Source organism: Pseudonaja textilis, chromosome 1, assembly GCF_049901715.1.
Source record: "Pseudonaja textilis isolate UNSWEBS1 chromosome 1, rPseTex1.2, whole genome shotgun sequence".
Lineage (NCBI taxonomy): Eukaryota > Metazoa > Chordata > Lepidosauria > Squamata > Elapidae > Pseudonaja > Pseudonaja textilis.
In genome coordinates, this window is record NC_141990.1 from 183687208 (window position 1) to 183708743 (window position 21536).

At 36.5% G+C, this 21536-nt stretch overlaps 1 protein-coding gene across 3 annotated transcripts in view; it reads left to right on the top strand.

The window, feature by feature from the left end:
* The window catches only part of CCDC141 (coiled-coil domain containing 141), a 135028-nt gene that overhangs the window by 103390 nt on the left and 10102 nt on the right, over window positions 1–21536 (top strand). For all 3 annotated transcript variants that reach the window (XM_026696975.2, XM_087917178.1, XM_087917153.1), the window contains 5 exons: window positions 165–348; window positions 2467–2579; window positions 2982–3113; window positions 6512–7395; window positions 11837–12009. In XM_026696975.2, coding sequence (XP_026552760.2) covers window positions 165–348; window positions 2467–2579; window positions 2982–3113; window positions 6512–7395; window positions 11837–12009 — 1486 coding nt within the window. The remainder of the gene's footprint in view (window positions 1–164; window positions 349–2466; window positions 2580–2981; window positions 3114–6511; window positions 7396–11836; window positions 12010–21536) is intronic.

The following is a 21536-nucleotide window of genomic DNA, read 5'->3' on the forward strand; positions in this document are numbered from 1 at the left end:
TGACTGATTGACTGACTGACTGACTGATAGATTGATTGGATTATGTGCCATCAAGTTGTTGATTCTTATATCGATAGTTTTTCAATGTTTTACAGAATGATTTTCCTGGGAAAAAACACCATTATTTGATGTATTGGAATTTTAATTCCCTTTCTCTTACATAGTGTCAATTTTGGTGTGAAGAGGCAAGTGCAACAGTACTTAGGGTTGGAAGATACTCAACAGAGTGCAAGACAAGGGAAGCAGTAGAAATACTCTACAAGCAATTCAAGAAGTTTATTGATCCTGTGATCCCTCAGCAAGAGGAAAGAATCCAGCGGCTTACTAATCTTGCTAAAGACTTATATGGTAAAAACTTACAACTTAAAAATATGTTGCATACACTTTGTTACTATTATTCCAAGATACTATAGATGAATATTAGTTTATTTTAAAAAATGCAGGCAATCTTTGGAGGATTCTGTAAAGATTAATACTAAAGTGGAGAGCCATAAAAATGCTTGCCATGGATTTCAAAATCTGTGATCTGGTTTTTGAAACAGATACTTCTGAAAACAGTTCCAGAGTGCAGTAGCCCAAGACAAGGGAATATGCAGGATATTGACAATTTAGCTGGTCAATGAGCATATGTCCATCCCTCTTTTTTGTGTGGAAAAAGATTAAAGATTTTTTTACTGCAGGATTATTACAGACTATAGGTAGGCTTATAATTTTCTGCCCTCTTTTCAGCATATGAAGTCAACAAAAGTAAAACTAGTAGTGGCATAGAAGTCCTAATAATTTCTACTAAAGAAAGTTTGCCAAATATTACATTTATGACTTTTTCCCCATCTATGTCATACTTGTGTCCTGGCTTTCTGATACCTTCATACGATCACTAGCACTGAGAAAAAAGATCAATTTATATGTATATCTATTAATTACACACACACACACACACACACACACACACACATAGTATATAGATATATATAGTATATAGATATAGATAGACATAGAGATATAGATTACCAGAAGAAAACACACACCAACCGCTACCTCAATGCCCACCACCACACAGCACAGATAAACTCCGTGGCCAAAACACTAATTGCTAGAACCAAATGCCTGGCAGACAAGACACACATAAAGACTGAACTATGCACCCTGACTAAAGTACTGACAGCCAACGGCTTCCACAAAAGCAAAATCACTGGCTTGATCCACAAAAACACACTGCGACATAATGGAGACCTAGAAGATGAACAGACCTATGGAACAGCTGTCCTGCAGTAAAAAAGCTGGAACACACTTCCCCACTAGTCCAACACATGAAAGCCACAGGTCATAGCATCAACTTCAATGGCACCAAAACCCTAGCCACTATAGAAAACCCCAGCCACAGAATTATCAGAGAAGCCATAGAGATTGAAAAAAGACCTGAAAGCATGAATAGAAGAGATGATGCCACCAGACTGTCAATTATTTGGAAGCCTGCACTCACAAACAAAAAAAATCTCCACACCACTAGCCAGTCAAACACCTGGGCACAAACAGACTCCCCCTGATACCTCCAGCTCAAACATACCCCAACCAGGCATCCAGATGAAACTTAGCTTCCTAACAAATGATAGCCGTCCATTTACTCGGAGCCAAGGTGCACTAAAAGCCACCAATACAGGAACACAATGTTGCCAGCCAATCAAGACACACACAAAAGCCACAAAACAGACATAAGATATTAGAAACACCAATCAAGCAGAACACAACAAACTCCAAGACCAATAATCACAGACCAAGACTCCCAACCAATCAGGATGAAGAAAAAACCATTCTGGCACAGCAGTAGGCTAGCCCCAAATTTAAAACTGAAACAACTGTAAAAGTCTGACTCACAGACGAACACAATACAGAAGCCTGATGATGGCAGATGAGATTCTGCTGAAACGTTGCTGCAACTTTATATATATTAATCACTGAGACTGAAAATTGGAATGATAAATGCAAAACTAATTATTCTTCAACATATACTGTAAATGTCATTTTTAAAAATTTTTAACATTAGGCCAAAGTGCTATATCAAACTATTGGACTAGAAGCCTCCAGAATCTAGTTCATGTACATAGAAGTTCATGGTAACTTTGGGCTAATCTCCTCTCTCAGACAAACCTGCCTTGTAGGATTGTTGGAAAAGTTGGAAGTGGGAATAATCTATACCCTGCCTTGAGTTCCATACAAAAGGCAGGATATAAATGTAATAAATACGTTTATTTAAAAAGTACTTCCTGTTTCATTGTATCTTAATTATCTGGAAGAAAGCTTCACTGAACCTATTGCTGGGACTTATTTCTAAGTAATCATGCAAAAAGGGTTCCAGGACCTGGAAAAGTGTTGCAAATTTTCTGGGATCCAGTCAAATTATCAGCTTTTTATTCACATTGTTGTGGATAATACAGATGTCCTATCATTCCTTTCTGTAAACTACAGGTAATGAAGAAGGAAAGAAGTATATTGAAAAAATAACAGCAAAACACAAAGAAGTTCTTGATTCTGTCAGTGAATTGTGCAGCTCCTTGATAGAACTTGAAGACAAACTTGGGGTAATATTTTCTTCCTATATGAAAAATATAATTTTACAGCGGAATCTATTAACTTTTTATGCCATTAAAATATGCTGTGAAGACACAGGACAGAGATTTAAGGGTAGTGAGAAAGTGAGCCAGCTAGTGAATACTAAAGACATAAATATTCAGGGTATGCAGAAGGGTGCTTCCAGGGGGTACTTCCAAGACAATAGCTGAGGATCCGTTGGTGTCAGTGGATTTCTAAACACATGACACAGGATTCTATCCATACACTGAATTCTGATATGAAGAGTCCAGTGGTGGGAGTCAAAAAAATTTACTACCAATTATGTGGGCATGGCTTGGTGGGCGTGGCAGGGAAAGGATACTGTGGAAAATTGTTTATACTTTGCTTCTACTGTTGGATTTGTTTCACAGGAAGATTCATTAAAGGAGAAATCACAAAATTCTAATAAATTTGATGATGAGCTAAGAACAGAACAAGACAGTCAGAAACAGAAGATAGATAAAGAGGATATAAAAGAAAAAAACTATGAGCTGAAGAAACAGGTTTGTACTTTTTTTCCCAAGTAAATGTTGTGTAAATCAAGCTAAGGGGTGATATTAGGGAATTAATTCAAGCATGAAAATTCTTAAAAGAAAAATCACTTGCTTGGAAAATGTATCATTAGTGAAACATTTCCCACACTGAATTATTTGCTTTCTTATCAGTTAAGTGAATCCATTTATGTCATAAGCTTGTGTACTTTTGAGAAGGCTTTTTAACATTATCTGAAAGCCCATTTATAGTTAAGATGGAAAGCACTGTTATTTCATTCAGCACAGAAAAGGTAACATTAAGCAAGATAGATGGTGTTGCTTTCCAGAGGGAGGAAAAGTCAGGTTAATCTTTCTCAGGAAATCCAGCAGAGTCTCGTGGAACCATAAAGACTAATTAAAGATTAATATACTTATTATATATACCATTTCTTGATTCATGGAAGGATAGATATGTCTGAGGAGTATTATATTTGTGTATATAATGTTGGAAAGTAGGATCAGGGATAGGGGAAATATATAAGAAAAGGTGGAAGACAACGGTCACTTCTAGACAACCAACATTTTTGTCTCGGAGTGTTTACATGCTGGCCAGCAGCTATCTCTTTCGACAGCCTTTTCAGACCTCTACTTAAACGCCCCTCTCTCAATCTTCAAAAAATGAAAGAGCTCATCATGATTGCAGATTTCAGCATTAATGCTGAAATTTTGCTTTCGGTCTTTTCATAGAATATGAATTCATAGAATAACAGAGTCTGGCCAGTATGAGCGAATTCCAGGAGGTGGGAGGCAGGACAAATGAAATAACTCCCTGACAACATAAGAGAGGACGACATTATCATTTGTGAGGTGGCCTTCTCTGCCTTAAAATTGCATGTCCCCCTCTGCAGATATAGGGTACCACTGACACAGAATATATCAGGGTTACTTGCAATTTCAAGTCCTAGTTAAGTCTGTTGGAAGCAGTCTGATTTGTGTTACTATATAAGTGCTCCTAAGAGGGGGAATCTAATCAGATCAAGGATTGTATCTGATGATTCATGATCTATGACTACAAACTTTGTTGTTTGTAGTACAAACAACATTGAGAGCTTATGCATTGGAGACAAATTCCTTGTGTGAATTTGGCCAATAAAGAATATTCCTATTCCTATTAGTTAAATAATTTTCTAACATTAAAACAGAAAGAAGAGCTTATGGGAAGAAGTATATGAGAAGATTAAATAATATTTAACAGGTAGTTACCTACATTCTATCTGATAGTAGAGAGCAAGCATTCCATGCCTGGGTAGAATGGCAGAGGAAAGGCTCTGAGATCAGCAAAGAATAATCAGAGGGAAAGACAAAGAGAGATAACATTTAGAGAACCAATTTTGTCTGGTGGTTAAAGCACCAATCTAGAAACTGTCAATTATGACGTCTAGTCCCTCCTTATCATGAAAGTTGGCTGGATGACTTCGTGTCAGCATTCTCTTTCAGCCCACAACTTCAGGCTCAGATGACAAGCCAGTCAGTCAATTCCTGTTGCAAACAATAAATCAACAGTTGATGTGGAAAAAAAGGACTCTGCACTTGCTGAAAAATGTAAAAAAAAAAACAGGAGGAGAGGGAAAGAGAGAGGGAGGAGAGGAGGGGGAGAGGAAGAAGGAGATGGAGAGAGAGAGGAAGAGAGGGATATATATATATATACTGTATACATACATATACATATATATACATATATATATACATATATATACATACATACATATATATATATACATATACATATACTTACACACGCACACACACACACACATATATATAGCCACAACAATTGGTACAAAAGGAAGTATGCTCATCTCACAAACTATAATCCACACATCCAATTAAATCAAGTGTCATCCATCAAAGCTCATACTATAATCTTCCATAGCAAAAATATTCTTATCTTCAATACAGTTTCAAAAGAACAGTACTCCCATCCAATATAAGGCCCTCAAGAAAATTCAAGAAAAGGTTTTGAGTTATGAATGGCTTAAGGAAGGATAGCAAATATAAAAGTTTTTCCCCCATAATAAATAGTATAAAGTGTAACTTAAATTGGCAGTATATAATGGTATCCTACTTATTTAGAAAATAATGCCATTTTTTTTTATATCCACGACCAGGTTTTCAAAAATTATCTTGTGAAAGCCTAGGATTTGAATAATGCACCACATTTTTTCATGTACTCAGTTACTAAAATTATTAAAGTTTCTGGAGTGGGGCAGAAATTCTTAATGTTTAAGCATTGCCATTGCCTCTCGTCTATAAACTCTAAGAAAGTTTTCTTTCTTGCCTCTGCTTTTAGAACAGAGGTGAGCATAAAGTATATTAAGATCCCTAGACGGATCTCTGAATGATTTCTACTAGGGGAAATCATAGTTTAAACAGGAAAATATTCCTCAGCTAAAAGTTTAATGTGTTTTAAAGGAAAGGAAACCAACAATTTTGAATTATTGATGAACAGCTGGATTTGCATAACTTGCTGGGAGCAACAAATATCAAACATAGGAGTAAAAGAGCTTTACTCTTTACTCTTGATTTTAAAAAAATGTAGTTAGGTTGGCATCCTACGTCCTACACTAGCCAAGCTGGTGCATTGAAAGATAAAATATCTTTTCCATCCTGAATATCTGTAGAAACTGAGCTCCATAATATACCACAAATCCCATTTAATATTAAGGCAAATAGCTAGCTGTAAAATTATCCTTCATGATAATAACATTCAAGCTAGTGGCCATCTCAATAACTATCTTTTCCAGAATCTGTTATAAACGCAGATCACTGGGGGGACACAAAGTTATGGGAGAAACAGAATATTTTCCTTCTCAGTATAACATTTTTGTTATCATAGTGCAAATAGAAACATTAGATGTTACTTCAGTATTACTTTTCTCTCTTCATTGCATTCCGTAAAAGTAATCTACATTTACATAATTAGCTCAATAAATTAAAAAGCACAATAAATACTTTTTTCAGGGATGCAAACTTAAAAAACATTGCTACGATTGCAATAAAAATACATTTCTGAAAAATAGAAAAAAACTCCAGTAATTTCTATGTTTGCTCAGAATGATATTACTCTCCTTGTCAAAGATTATTTTAAATTGGATTAAATAGGCCTTCTGACAGATCTTTAAAATTTAATATATGAAAGAAATATGTAGGTAAAATAAGTTTTATAAACATTATTTAAAATATCTTTTGCATTTCCCCTTCTCCTCCCTTTCTCTTCCCCCTCCCCTCCCTTTCCCTCCCCTCCCTCTTTCCTTCCCTTTCCTTCCCTTTTTTTCTCTTCCCCTCCCTTCCTTTCCCTCCCTTCCCCTCCCCTCCTTCTTTCCTTTCCTTTCCTTTCCTTCCCTCACGCTCCTTCTTTTGCTTTTAAGGAAGAGAAGAACTTGGCTGAGACATCAATTATCTGCCCAGCTGTTGAGGATTCTATTTCACAGGACACAGAGCTGTCTTTTGCTGCCAAGGAGGAAAGCTTTCACACTGAGCTCCTGGCAGAAGATGCACTCTCCGGGGAGGAATATGAGTGTATATCTCCTGATGATATCTCATTGCCTCCACTTTCCGAGACCCCAGAATCCAACCTTCTGCATTCGGAAACAGAACTAGAAGAGCCACATAGCAGTAGCTCCCGTAGTGTGCATGTCAGCTCTTACACTGTGCAAATGCCAATAAGTTCTGGCAGTAAAACAATGGAAGATGATTCCAATCCCTTAACCTCTATTGCTTCTGCTGATGTGCCTGGCCACAGAAAGGAATGCATATCAGAGCAGCTAGGAAGTTTTTCTTCTTCTACCCTAAGCAGCCATTCCAAGGGCAAGATAGAATCTCCATTTGCTCATAGTTCTCCTGAAACACCTGCAACTTCCCCTGTTTCCTCTACGTTCAAGACAAAGGCTTTCTATTGCATGAGGAGTGAAGTGCACAAGACCCATTTGCAATGCCATGAGGTTCCCAGTCGCATGAGAGAAGCCCAGAGCAAATTGCATGATGGAAATAACTTTACTAAAAACGAGGCTAGGCTGCATGCTTCATCCAATGCATTTTCAGGTCTCTTTCAATCAGACTCCACCAGAAACTGTCAGAGGCAGATGGCTACTGGAGAAGAGATTAAAAGTATATCTGAAAAGAACAGCAAGGTCAGCCTCTCTGGACAGGCACCTCACTTCTCCAAGCTTCTGTCTAATGTAACTGTCATGGAAGGTGCTCCGGTGACTTTGGAAGTAGAAGTAACAGGATTCCCAGAACCTACATTGACCTGGTGGGTAGCTTACAATGAAAAAACCTAAATATAAATAGGCTAATCCAGCAAACACAAACCTGAAAATCAGATAGTCTCATAGTATTCACATCACATTTCCACATAATTCCATTCCCACGGTGTTTACACAATATTAGCGCTTACTGTCAGGTTTTGGATTCAAAATAATTCATGCACCTTCAGTCTATATGTTTTAAATAGAATTTGAAGATGCGTGAAGTTAAAACATTTCTACTTAGCAATAGAACATTCCAGCTATTAAACATTACAACTCCTTTTATAAGAATTGCATTCTTAGAAATTCCTCTGTGTTTGAAGTTTAGCTTTATTGTAGCTACAGAAACAGAGTAGAGAAGAAATACTAATACTAGATTACCTCATTTCTAGCCACCAATCCACATTCAAACTGGACCTGTAAGCCCATAGATGTCAGCCCCTAGCTTGTGAAATTTGCCAGAGAATGTCTTTAAGATTCACATTTATACTTTGGTAGCATTCATAATTAAGAGACAATTGGCTTCAAGTATTTTATCTATTTGCTTTGAAAATGATAGTCCAAAAGTCCTTTTGTTTCTGCAGATCCTTTCCATATAAAGGTGGGAGAACCAACAGGGTATAATTGGCCAACTAACAAGAGGATAAAACAAGGTTTATAATATTGAAGGATAATGAAAAACTTTCCTGGGAGTATTTATGGGAGAAAAATATACACTAAATAAAGCTGGTCTCCAGCGCACAGAAAATTTGATGCTAAATCCCAAAGTTGGCAAACAATAATTAAATTGCATTTATCTTTTGTGTGTAATTAAAGCACATTCGTATTTACTGCTATTTCTGGCTATAAATCTAAATCCAGAAAGGTTAAGAATTTATATAATAAAGGGCCCTAGGGAATGAAAAGAATCCCAGTCAAGCTTTGATTTTAAACAGGAAGAGTTTAAAGCAGAAAAAAAGGTCCACGTTGCAAATTAAGCTTAGAAAAGTAATGAGTCAAGCTGTAAAATGAGTTGAACCTCCAATCATCACCTCTTCCATGGTGCCCGGATTATAAAGCTGGTAACCCAAAAAACTCCTCATGAGCAGAGTTTCAAAGGAGTTCTTCTTACTATTGTAAACAGTTGGGATATAATTTAACAAAATAAAAACTGATGATCTGTCAGATTTATAATGCTGGCAAGAGCAGCAGAAATCTACCCCATTTCCCATTGCATCCTGGACCAGCTCTTAACAGATTTTTGGCTTGTATTTTGTTTAGAAGCTATTTTTCCCCCACAGTAGCCACCTTATAAAACAGATTGGCATGAGAAAGAGCGACTGGCCCAAAGTTGCACGGGGAATTGCCCTGACTGAAGGTGGATTAGAATCTGTGTCTTCTCACTCTAAGACCAGTATGTTGACCTCTACACCACTCTTGACACTAGTTTAATGTTTCTGATCTTTGTTTTGAAGGGTAAGCTACAAAGATATGACCAGAGTTTGAAAGGTTCTGGTAGGCTTGCTCACCCTTGTTAGGCTACAGCTTCTCTAATTTCCAATCCAACATCAGATCAAGCAATGGCTAGATTAAGGCTCTTCAAACTTGGCAAGTTTAAGACTTGTGGATGTCAACTCCCAGAATTTTTGCGCTAACATCACTGGAGGAGGAATTCCAGGAGTTGAAGTCCACAAGTCTTAAAGCTGTCAAGTTTGAAGACCCCTGAGCTAGATTATAGGATATGTCTAGGCAAGAAATTCAAGAATGAAGAGAGAGTGACAGATATTTATGTATTAAGCCAAATGTAGAACTTAGTATATTCATGGTAGAATGGAAGTGAATAGAGAGGGAGCTAGCTCAATAACAACTAGATTGATTCTAAATTCATCCCTTATGAATGGTTATTTCCCTTCACCTTTCTAGAGTTGCCTTTTTTATTTTTTTTATTTTTTTCAATCATAATATTCTATCCTATCCAATAGTGCTAAATCAGAAAGAAAGCAGAATTTGAAAGAGAAAAACATTTTCTTCATGAGTATGCATAACGAATCTGAAAGCAACTAACACATTTGATAAAATTTGCTAATAATTAAAAGGTATTTTCTTTAAAAAGAAAACCTGTCACTACAGCTTGCCTGAATCACTAATCCAATTCTTAGAGTTGTTTTTTTATTCTTTCCTTTTAAAATACCTTATCACTTTCCTTTTGGATCATTAATGCTCCCAGATTAAATACTTTATTTGACACAAAATGCTATTACATCTGTCCAACTTCTTAATAAAATAAACTGTTTACACTTAAAAAATCACTGAAGTACACAGAGTATTATAAAAACAATTTATAAAAACAAACCTTAATTAAAAAAATATCTCAATAAAAATTGTTACGTTCTAATATTGGTGATCATTGAAGGAAGTTTTTTCTTTTCTTTTTAACAGTAACAGCAAAATGAACGCAATCCTGTATTTAAAGGGAATTAATAAATAAACTGTTATGTAGAAAACTAGTAGGAGTCATGTCACAAAGGAATGACTAGCTATAGACTGACAGAAGGTAGTGGATGACATGTTTTCATCTTTCTTGCCCCAATTCTTGATACTTGGAATGAAAAGCATCAGATAGGAAAGTTTAGAGCTTGGAGGATAATCTTATATGGCCTTCTGTAGGTAGGGAAAGAGAGAGGGAGAGAGTGATATGATAGATAGTTAGATGGGGGAGAGACAGGCAGGCAGACAGACAGACAGACAGACAGACGCACCAATCAAATTATATCCTGACTTTAGCAATAAAAGGAAATTTCTTTCTACTGTATTGATGGCAAGCATTTCGCAGTAATCAATGTTTACCTGTAGAAAATGGCAATATTATTTTAATGGGGAAAAAAAACAACCATTTGTATTTGATTACATGCTTGGTTGCCAATTCCCTGATTGTAAAATGTTCTAAAGGTAAGAGGAGTTGGCTGGGTGACCAACTGGATTTGTTTGCTACTATCCCTATTCCATTCTATGGCTACTCATCTGGTACTTTTCAACCGTGGTGCCTTGAACTTTAGCCTCAAGGGTCAGCTACCAGCGTACAGTAAAGTGGCATTTTCTATATGCATTTTAGGAAAATGTTTAAAATGATAGCTGCTAATAGTAACAAGACTAGCAGATAGACCTTTAGGATATAACTGGCTCTACAGTTCAAAAATCTGCTTATTATACTCCATAAGATACCACCTTGTCTTGCAAATGCCAAACGATGGTCAAAATCAAAGAATTTGCCTGGGTTTTTTTTGTCCCATCATCAGTAGTGGAAAGAGACACACATATAGAGCAGGACTATGCTAAGGGACTAAAATTCACTATAGTGAAACAATTTGGGCACAGAAGTTTTCTGATTTGCTTAACCAAAGTGAAGAGGTCACCAGTTCACTTTAAGAATGCTGTTTGGGTGACCCTGAAGTCCTTTGTGTTAGTGCCCAGGAGAAGTCCCTTTCAACCTTTTTTTCCCCCAGTGTTGGCCAAGAGCTTCAATACTGAAAGCTTTTGTGTTTTGCGATTTTTGTGCCAAAGTCATTCAGATGCTTTGGGATTGCCTGAAGTATGCATCAGAGTTCTTAGACAGTATGTCCTGGAGGAGGTGAGCTAGCAGCATTTATTATAGTATTTGCTAGCCTAAGCAAATAAGCCGTTGTGACGCAGTGGTTAGGGTGCAGTACTGCAGGCTAACTCACTGCTCACTCAAGGAATTAAATTCTGAGCGGCTCAAGGTTGACACAGCTTTCTATCCTTCTGAGGTTGGTAAAATGAAAACTCAGATTGTTGGGGCAATATGCTGCCTGTGTAAACCACTTAGAAAGAGCTGTAAAGCAGTGTGGAGCGGTATATAAATCTTAGTGCTATTGTTATGGCTAAGTTCTTTTCCTTCAAAACATCCCACAGCCATGAAATAGACCATGTGGACATTGCTCTGTTTTACTAATAGATACAAACTTAAATAAAAATTTCTAGCAGGGTTTTTGCCTTTATTGAAAATGTATGAATTTAAGATCCATTTTCTCCTCACTTACAACAATAAGTCAACAATCATACCAATTAATTGCATGTGATACATTTACAGGAGACAAACAACACTTCCTGTATAAATATTTTTTTACACATAGTATTTCAACCTCTGGCCTAGTCATACTGTAGTCAAATAAAGGCTATGTGAAGATCTATTTCTGAAGAATATTTCAGTTTTTAGGGTTATTTTCTTTGTATCATGCTACTAACACCTTTCTTCTATTTTTTAACCACAAATCTTCTTTCTTTTAAATATGATGTGGTAGGAATCTACCACATCATATTACAATTATAAATGGTTTCTACTCTTAACCTGCTTTCATATTCCATAAGAGTTTACCTGACACCCCAGATTATCATTGTTTCATCCAACATTCATGTTAACCTGACTTGAAACCTGACTCTCTACTCCAGGTACAAGAAGGGCCAGAGAGTGACGGGAGATGAGCACATAAAGCTCTTACACCAGGATACACAATATACATTGTTCATTGAGAAGGTGTATGATTCAGATGCTGGACTGTATGTGGTTCGGGCTAAAAATTCTAGCGGTACAGTGTCCTCCAGTGCCATCCTCCGAGTGAAAGGTAACTGGCCATCTATAAAAAAAGTAGACTGGATAACCCTTTGTGCTTTCTACTTGATTGCATCACTCGCCCACTGGTTGTTCACTTAGCACAGCCAACTGACTTCACTGGAATTTAACACTCACCAAAAGAATCAACATCAAGCAACCATATTTTGATGCATCCCACTTCACCTTTGACACTTTTGCTTATCGGTCACGCTGAATGTAGTGCTTTTGATATTCCCATCCCAGGCATACTAAAGGAAGTTATCCTTTAGTCCACAATGCAATGGTATGATGCAAAGAGATATGTATGCATGGGAGAAAATGTTCTTAATTAGATAATAAAGATGATTGTATGAATATAAATATACCTCTAAAGATTGTGAGAAAATATGTCACTGGGCTATGATTCATCTGTGTAACACAATGTGCTTGCTTCATTCTATGTACAGTTACAAATATATTGTTTTGATTCTACTTTATGAAAAAATAATATAGAAACAAAAATAATCTTTTTGAACATTGTATACACACACATACATGCACCATTGAATACACACACACACACACAGAGAGAGAGAGAGAGAGAGAGAGAGAGAGCTCTCTAATAGTATGTGTGTGTGTGCGCATCACAAAATCTCCAGAATCATGAAATCTCTAGAGCTTATAGACTTGAAATTTGGCACATATGTTCCTCTTGGCTTCTAGGTGCTCACTAAGAAATGATTTTTTGAAATGACCATCAGAGCATTAGTATTTCGTATATTATTATTAACATGCTCTGATGCTAAGGAGTTCTACTCCCCCACAAGCAGAGGAGAGGAGTTTCAGTTTCAGTTTCAGAGCACCAAGCAGCTTTAGTACAGAACAGTTGAGGTAAGCCACGCCCAGGCTCCTTGCTGTCTCCTTCTTGCTCACATAGCAAATACTGTTTCAGTTTCCAAGCAGCCTTCAACTCTCTCACACACTGACAAGACGCTAGCCAGATGAATACTGCTGGATGCTGGTAGGCAGAGGCAGAATTTTTTCCCCCTTATTTTCCTCTCCCAAAACTAAGCCCGACCACATAGATTCATAGTGAAGCATGGGTATCAAGTATATATATATATATATATATAAACGGCTGTGAAAGTCTGACTCACAGACGAACACAATAGAGAAGATGAGATTCTGCTGAAACGTTGCTACAACTTTAAAAGCACAACTATAAGGACATGGGAAAATACCCGAACAAAGCTGAATACCATACATGTAAGTACCCAAAACTTAAGATATATATATAAATATATATATATATATATATATATATATATATATATATATATATATATATATATATATATATATATATACACACACACACACACACATACATATACATACATATACATATACATATACATACATACATATAAACATACACACACACACACAACACACAATACTTATTCTTTTAAAAATTCAGAACATCAAACAATTAGTTGTTAGAAAGATGAGAAGTATTTATTTCAAATGAGTGAAAAGTTTTTTTAAAAATATAACAGGCCCAAGGCAAATAATAGAAATAATTTTAAATTGTTAAAATAATGAAAAATTGACAACAGTAAAAAATAGTATTAGTGACAAAACTAGTTTTTACTTTTTAAATGTGATAAAAGAAACAGCATTATATTTTTTCGCTCCAATGGATGTGGCAAATTTGATTCTTCAACTTATTGTGAGTTTTGACAATGGGAAGAAAAGAAGCTATGGTCTTTAAGGAGTGATTTGTCTTATAAACTCTCACTGTATTCAAATAACACAGTATTCATAATGAATTCTTGCCATTATTTAAAAAAAGATTTAAAATGCATCTCTGTCATCTAAAGCATGGTTGACAACAATGTATATTTAACTGAAAATTGACTTTTCTATAACAATTGTTCTATGATATATGTATAAAAAAAAGATACAGTAATCTTTTGGAACAAATTTGCAAAGTGGCAAGAAATCCTACAGTATGCAGTAGAAGATTATATACTATGTGAGGATATGATGCTATAAAGGACTTCCAACAGATTTTCTATACTGCTGTAAAACTAAATATTAGAGTTTTAGTTTGTCAGATTAGTTATTTAGTAATCCTGTAAAACATGAACTCTTTGGGGGTTCCTGAAGTGAAGTGAAAACTGGCTGGTCCAGAGAGGAAAGTTAGGCTAACTCAATGAATAGAAAATATTTTGCAGGTCATGTGTAACATTTTCTTTAAATGTAGTCTGTTCATGAAAAATGAATGTATGAAGGTTTATGTCCAATTAAATACTTCTTTGGGAACTGATTACAAAAATTCAGAATTGCATACATTGAAAAAAGAGGTCCATTTTGCTTTTTCTACTCCATTAATAGTTCCTACCCTAGAAAGAGAACTAAGGTTTATTTACTGTAAAGGATTACTAAACACCCAGACTGAGTTAAAATTAATATGGTCAGGTTTTATGAAATCAAGGGGACAAATTAATAACTTATGACAGGACATAAAGTGCAACTAAATGTCTCTGAGCAACAGCTATAGATACTTTCTTTCAATAATGTCTTAATTTGCAGGACTTGTGTTTTTCCAACCTTTGAGATCCTGTGATCTAATTCTATCATCACATGCCATTTAAAAAAAAAAGGCCTAAGTGAGCCCACCTGTAAGAGATTGAAATTTATTACTATCTTTTTGGTAATATTAAACGGCAAACCTACGTAATCAGTTAATGGATCTTGGGATTCCTCCCAAAATGTCTTTTTGAGGTACATCATCAAATGAAAGAAGGACAAGCTTAACAGCAACATAGAAAACTTGAGGTTTCAAGCCAGGATAATATGTTGCTTTCAGTGACCCTTGAGGTATCCTAGGTGTTGGCATGCGCTGATGATAACATTAGATAATTATTTAGTTCAGTTATTCATAAGAAAGCTTTCTCTGGTGGATAGCTAGTACTTTTTTGCCTACAGATTTGTGGCTGATCAAAACAAACAAACAAACCAAGAGAGTTAAGTGTTTAAATTTTTTGGCTGATTAAGTGCATAGCTTGAAACAAAACCAAATTTTAAAACGCTCATTGCTGTTCATTTTCACAGAAGAACAGTGAGATCACTGTCCTGTACTAACTGCATTTCTGCCTGTCCTTTTGAAGAGAGTGTACTTGAATACTTTGGAAGGGAAGATTGTTTTATGGGATCCAGATGCCCCATTGTGGCAAACTAAAATAGTACAGAGTTCAACCAAATGAGAATAGTAAAAGAGTACAGAATAAGAGCAAAAGGGAGCCTGGTTTTATTGAATGCCAATTTTTAATTATATTTACATTTTACTATGTTTTAGGTGAGTAAATTGCCTATTTAGGAAAAATGTAAAAGTTGGATGATGTAATTCTGAATTTTAGTTTTTATTTTTTTATTTTTCTCTTGGTTTGGAGATCTTTTACAGACCTTGTTTCTTTTCTTGTTTTCCATCTTGGCAATTTTGTGGAATTTATTTTATCAACTGATGCGCTAGTTTTTAAAACAAAGCAGGTCTGCGGGCTGGAGACTCATTGGCCGCTTTTTCTCCAACCTGATGTGTCTCTCTGATGGGAGATATCCTTCTGAAATCCTCTGAAGAGAGAAGAATGCTTCAATGCAAGAATGTGTTAATGGCTTAGTGGTCACTGAAGTTAATCCAGTCTTGTATTTGGAAGCAGGAAGAGTGTACCTAACATTTGTTGCCCCCCTAACATAAAGGCACATCAGTGAGGAACACATTTCCCAATGCTTGAAAAAAAAAAAAGATGGACACACTGTCCCTGCAGTCAGTGATGTATAAGACTTTATGAGTGAATTCTGATCAACCATTTACTGGTTTTAATCATTTTTAATTTTATCGTTTGTTTTGGTTGTTCAAATTTGTAGTTGCTTAGACTAATGTAGGTGCAATGAAACTGAAATAGATAGAAAACAGAAAAAAAAATAGAAATTAAAAATGCATGCTTGTGGAGATGGTGGCAAGTTGCAGACTGTTTCCATTGCACCGCATATAACAAAAATCCCTATCCCTTTTTCTGTAATAAAGGGTTGAAGAAGTGGTATAGCAATTTGGTAAACAATTCCAGATATAAAATATGTTAGAATAACTCTAAAAACCTGCCCATTGACAATAAAGTATTCAAAGAACTATGTAAATGTAGGATTTGTTTACTGTTTATTTTTTTACTAAATAGGTTCTATAATTATTCCTGGGAAAATATGCTGTTTAGTAGAAGCAAAGGTTTCAAGTGGTACAGAAAAAAAGAGAACATGAAATGATTGATCAAAATGCCTAAGATTCTGTGGAGAAAGATAAATGGGATGAAAATAAACATGGCTTCAAGACTGATATACATTTTGAGAGTTTTGCCTATTTTAATTGTGTTTTGTAAATAAGTTGGCATGTTAATGATAAATTTTGTATGAAACAGTAAAATATCAAAAATTTCTCTCCTAAAGTTTTAGTTTTTATATAATAATGGTGATTTCAGTTTTTCAGATTGTCTTTTGAATCATTGGCTGTACTTGTTAATTTCAGTAACAACAAAAGGAATTCGGTGATATTTACTTAAGGTAATTAGACATATTGGGTCAGTTAAGTACTTAAGGTGATTAGACATATTGGGTATTCTCTTGAAAAATTGACTATCTGGAAGAAGTCCTTTTAAAAGTGATGGTAAAACTTCAGTTTGCAGAGCATAATTACAAAATTGGATCATCATCATTAATTTGGTTATTAATGACATATTTTAAGACTGTCAAAGTGTTTTTAAAAGGGAGTGTAAATTACCAAAGGCAACTAAATGGAGATTATTATATTCTTTGTTTCATTAGGAAGTTTTAGCAGCCTGTGAAGCTCCAGTAAGCATTGGAAAAGGTTTTTATATAGGCTACGTCAACAATATTATCAACAAATTTTAAAGATTAGAAAAATAATATTGGATTGCTTACAAATAATGTTTTATAGAGAATTGGAGTACTCTGTATTCCAAACTTAATCATCCCAGGAACACAAGTACATTTAGTTTTCTTTAAAAGTAGAATAATGCAACAAAAAAGACTTTTTCTGGTTCATTGGACTCTCCAAAATATATTTTGTTGGGTATCATCTGTCCTTTGTTAAACATATTGTATAATGCATAGGTAAATGGAAAGAAAAAATTGCACGCACAATTCCAGGTAATCTGGAATCAGGTTTTAATTTGTTTAAACGAATTAATTTGTTTAAAAATTGAGTTGTAGTGTCTGGATTATATTCTGCCTGTATTTCTCAATCCCACAAAATGAGACTAAGATGGTTGAATGGAAAATAGGATAAGCTCCTAGCATGTCACCATTTGACTCCTCCTCCCCAAAAGGATAAATTTTCTACCCTTTTAACAGTGGTCTGGAAGAGGATTACAGCAGCTGCAGCAGTCCTCTTTTTCATGTTGTCATCCCCATTGTCCATTCGGTTGCAAAATATTTTATGGTTATGTACTGGGCTATATTGGTTTATTCCTTATTTAATTTCTTCTTGTTCATATGGGTTTTATAAGCCACTCTGCAAGCCTAACTGAATGAAAATTAGAGTAAAGTACTTAGAATAAAGATGAAGCAAGGCAAACTCATCTGGGAAAGGGAGCTCTGGTCTGTTGGGATGCTACAACTGAAATGAAGCTGGGAATAAAGATAAAGATTTACTCTAGTTGAGCTAGATATTTTCCCCCTTATTTTCAATCTAGTCACCTGCTATGGTGTTTTTTGATTAGTTTATCCAAGCACTATCCAGGGCCAATCTTGTACCAGAGAAAGAAAAACCAGAAAACTCATGTTTTTGCTTGGTTTCCCCAGTGCCTCATTTACGTTTTTCTTCCGGTAAGTGTCTACTCAACGAGTATGTGCAATTTATTTATTTTTTAGAAAAACAAAGCATCAACTAGTTTCCAGTAATCAGCAAAATTTCCAAGTTGGAAAAAAGAACTGTTAAACTAAGTAGTGTTCATTTTTCTCTGAAGTCACAAGCCAGAAAGTTATCTTTCTGCATTAGTTGGAGAATGTTTTGTTTATATCTTTCTCTGTGGACCTCTTCGGAAGATAAATGATTCTCACTTTAAACCATGCTGTATAAATTGCAATATTAGTTGGTTAATCTTTCATAAATTGTACTTGTGGAAATATTAGTTACTCAATGTTTCAAAGGGTAGATAAATTAAAGATGATGAGAAAGCAATTCTGCATTTAATAATATTCATTTTGGGGTTTTGGAATCTCACAGGAAGAAAATGGATCGAAATAAATCACAATCCAATATTTTGTGTCTTCTTCAACAAAGCTAACACCAGGGGTGGGATTTAAATTTTTTAACAACCAGTTCTGTGGATGTGGTTTAGTTGGTGGGTGTGGCTTGGTGGTCATGTGACTGGGCGGGCATGGCCAACTCAACATCACTCACGTCAAGGGGCGTTTTTCCTCGCCTGGCCTCTCATGACAGTGGGGATGATGCTACGGTCGTAAGTGTGAAAAATGGTCATAAGTTACTTTTTTCAGAGCCATTGTAAGTTTGAATGGTCACTAAAGGAACTGTTGTAAGTCAAGGATTACCTGTACAAAAACACAAAAGGCTTTTTTGCTTGCAAAAAGTTTCCCTAAATACGAATCATTAGATTAAAAATAGCTGCAAACCGGAGTTACAAATGAGGCAGGGTGCCAGAGCACCTTGAGGAATTAAAATAGTTAAAAGGCAGTGATAACAATCAAGCAGCCATCTTTTGCTCATAAAGTGAAACTCTTTAGCAGAAAGGTCATTTAAGCTCTCCAGAAAAAGCACACCCAGGAAAAGCAATCCTTAGATCCATTTGCACCACTTAAAGATACCAGCTGGTCTCACTCACCTCACAAGATATCCTAAGGAAATCATCCAGATTTAAGGAAAGGTCACATGCCCCCAGAAATGCAGTAAAAAATCAGTGCCAAGCTTGTATCCTGCCTCTTGGAAGTACACTGTCCCAAAAGGACAGTTCCAGATACCACTAAAGCAGTGAAGAAAGACTCCCTCCCCAGATAGAAAAAGAAACCATGAGGCATGAAAAAATTCAAACACAATACAAATAATTAAATCACAACAGTAGCTGTTGCTTATTAAATCAATTACCAGAACAAATAGACACAGGAACTAGCCAGATTTTTCAACCCAGTTTTTTTTTCAGGAACAGAGATTAATCTTTTTCCTTCCAACAAAGCTGAATAGGGAAAATTATCCCATCAACAAACGCAAGATCACTAAGGACACCAAGGACAGAATTAAACTTCACTAAAAACCAGTTTTAGACCAAAACTCAGAAAGGGTATGTAAACTCATGTTTGAATGTCAGTCTTTCTAACTAGCCAAGAAGCCTTGCTAAATGTCACTCATCTTGGTTCCTTGTCATTAAAAAACTTCTTTCCACAGGTCTGCTTCATTATTCAATTATTTCTTCAAAGTGCTGATCATTGCATGCCAGCTGGAAGTATTTCCAGGGGAGCATTTCCTCCCAACAGCAGTGTAAAAAGCTTAAAACAACCCTTCCCCTTTAAGAAAGTATCAGGAAAGGAAAAAAACCTCCTTCGGAGACAGTAAGTCTAAGCATACTGCCAAGAATGTAATAAGGGTGGAAAAAAACAAAAGGAGATTTCTTCTAACTATCAGTTCTCCCGAACTGGATAGAAAGTTAAGAAGGGGTTCTATAGAACTGGTTAGAACTGGTTCTATAGAATCCCACCCCTGGCTAACACATATGTAATAATCGGTAGCATCCTACCCCTGGCTAACACATATGTAATAACTTCAAGAATTAGAAATAAAATAAAATCACAAGAAGAGGGACCTATATAGGAAATAGACCTCAATCTTAAATTCCAAGTAATGGAAGGATGACAAGAAAAATGGGTCCCTTAAGTCCAGGCTGATTGATAACAGATAACAGATAATCAGAGTTGGAAGGGACCTTGTAGGTCATCTAGTCCAACTCCCCACCCAAGCGGGAGACCCTACACCAGGGGTCCCCAACCACCGGGCCATGGACCAGTACCGGTCAGTGGAACATTTTCTACTGGGCCGCCGGTTTGCTGGGCGCCGCCATCGTGTTTGACGAGAAAGTGCTTCCGGGTGAGCTTTTCCGGTGGGAAAGCGGCGTTTGGGTCCCGAAGGAATCCTTGCGCCTAGTTTCATTGAAGGGGGAGGGTGGCTTCGAACAAAACTAAGGCACGAGGATTCTTTCAGCACCCAAGGCAAGGTGAGCCAAGTGACCATCCCAAAGCCATCCTGAAGTGAAGCCTATCGACAAAGGTACAAAGGAGGAGTTGAAGGTGGTGGGGAGAAGTGGGGGATGGATGGCTGGCTGGTCGCTCGGCTCGCCTTGCCTTGTCATGTGTGCTGATGCTGGTACTGGGCCGCGGATCATTTTGTGATGCCGGTACCGTGCCGTGGCACAAAAAAGGTTGGGGGCCATTGCCCTACACCATTTTTGATAAATGGCAGTCCAATCTCTTCTTGAAAGTCTCAAGTGGTAGCGCTCCCACAACTTCTGAGGGCAAGTTGTTCCATTGGTTGATTGTTCTCACTGTCAGAAAGTTTCTCCTTATTTCCAGGTTAAATGTCTCCTTGTTCAGTTTCCATCCATTTTTCCTTGTCTGGCCTTCGGGTGCTTTAGAAAATAGCTTGACCCCCTCCTCCCTGTGGCAGCCCCTCAAATATTGGAAGACCGCTATCATGTCTCCCCTGGTCCTTCTCTTTACTAGACTAGCCAAGCCCAGTTCCTGCAACTGTTCATTGTATGTTTTAGCCTCCAGACCCCTAATCATCCTGGTTGCTCTTCTCTGTACTTTTTCTAGAGTCTCAACATCTTTTTATAATGTGGTGACCAAAACTGGATGCAGTACTATAGGTGTGGTCTTGCTAATGCTTTATAGAGTGGTATTAGTACTTCCCTTGATCTTGATTGTATCCCTCTATTAATACATCTTAGGATTGCATTAGCTTTCTTGGTGACTGCTGCACACTGCTGGCTCATATTTAGCTGGTTGTCCAGTAAGACTCCTAGATCCCTCTCACAGTTACTGCTATTGAGCCTGGTTTCATCCAGCCTATATGTGTACCTTTGGTTTTTCTTGCCTAAGTGTAGGACTTTACTTTTCTCTACGTTGAATTTCATTTTGCTAGATATGGCCCAGTGTTCTAGTCTGTCAAGATCCATCTGGATCTTGGGCCTATCTTCTCGGGTGTTAGCTATTCCTGCCAGCTTAGTATCATCTGCAAATTTGGTAAGTTCCCCTTCTATTCCCTCATCTAAGTCGTTAATGAAGATATTGAAGAGTACTGGGCCTAAGACGGAACCTGTGGCACCCCACTGCTTACTTCCCTCCATGTAGACTTAGACCCATTAAGGACTATTCATCTTCCTACAGTCATTTGATGACAGTGTTGCCATATCTTGAAATATTTATCATGCCAGTTTTTAAAAGCAAAGATAAATCATTTTGCAATACTTCTACTTA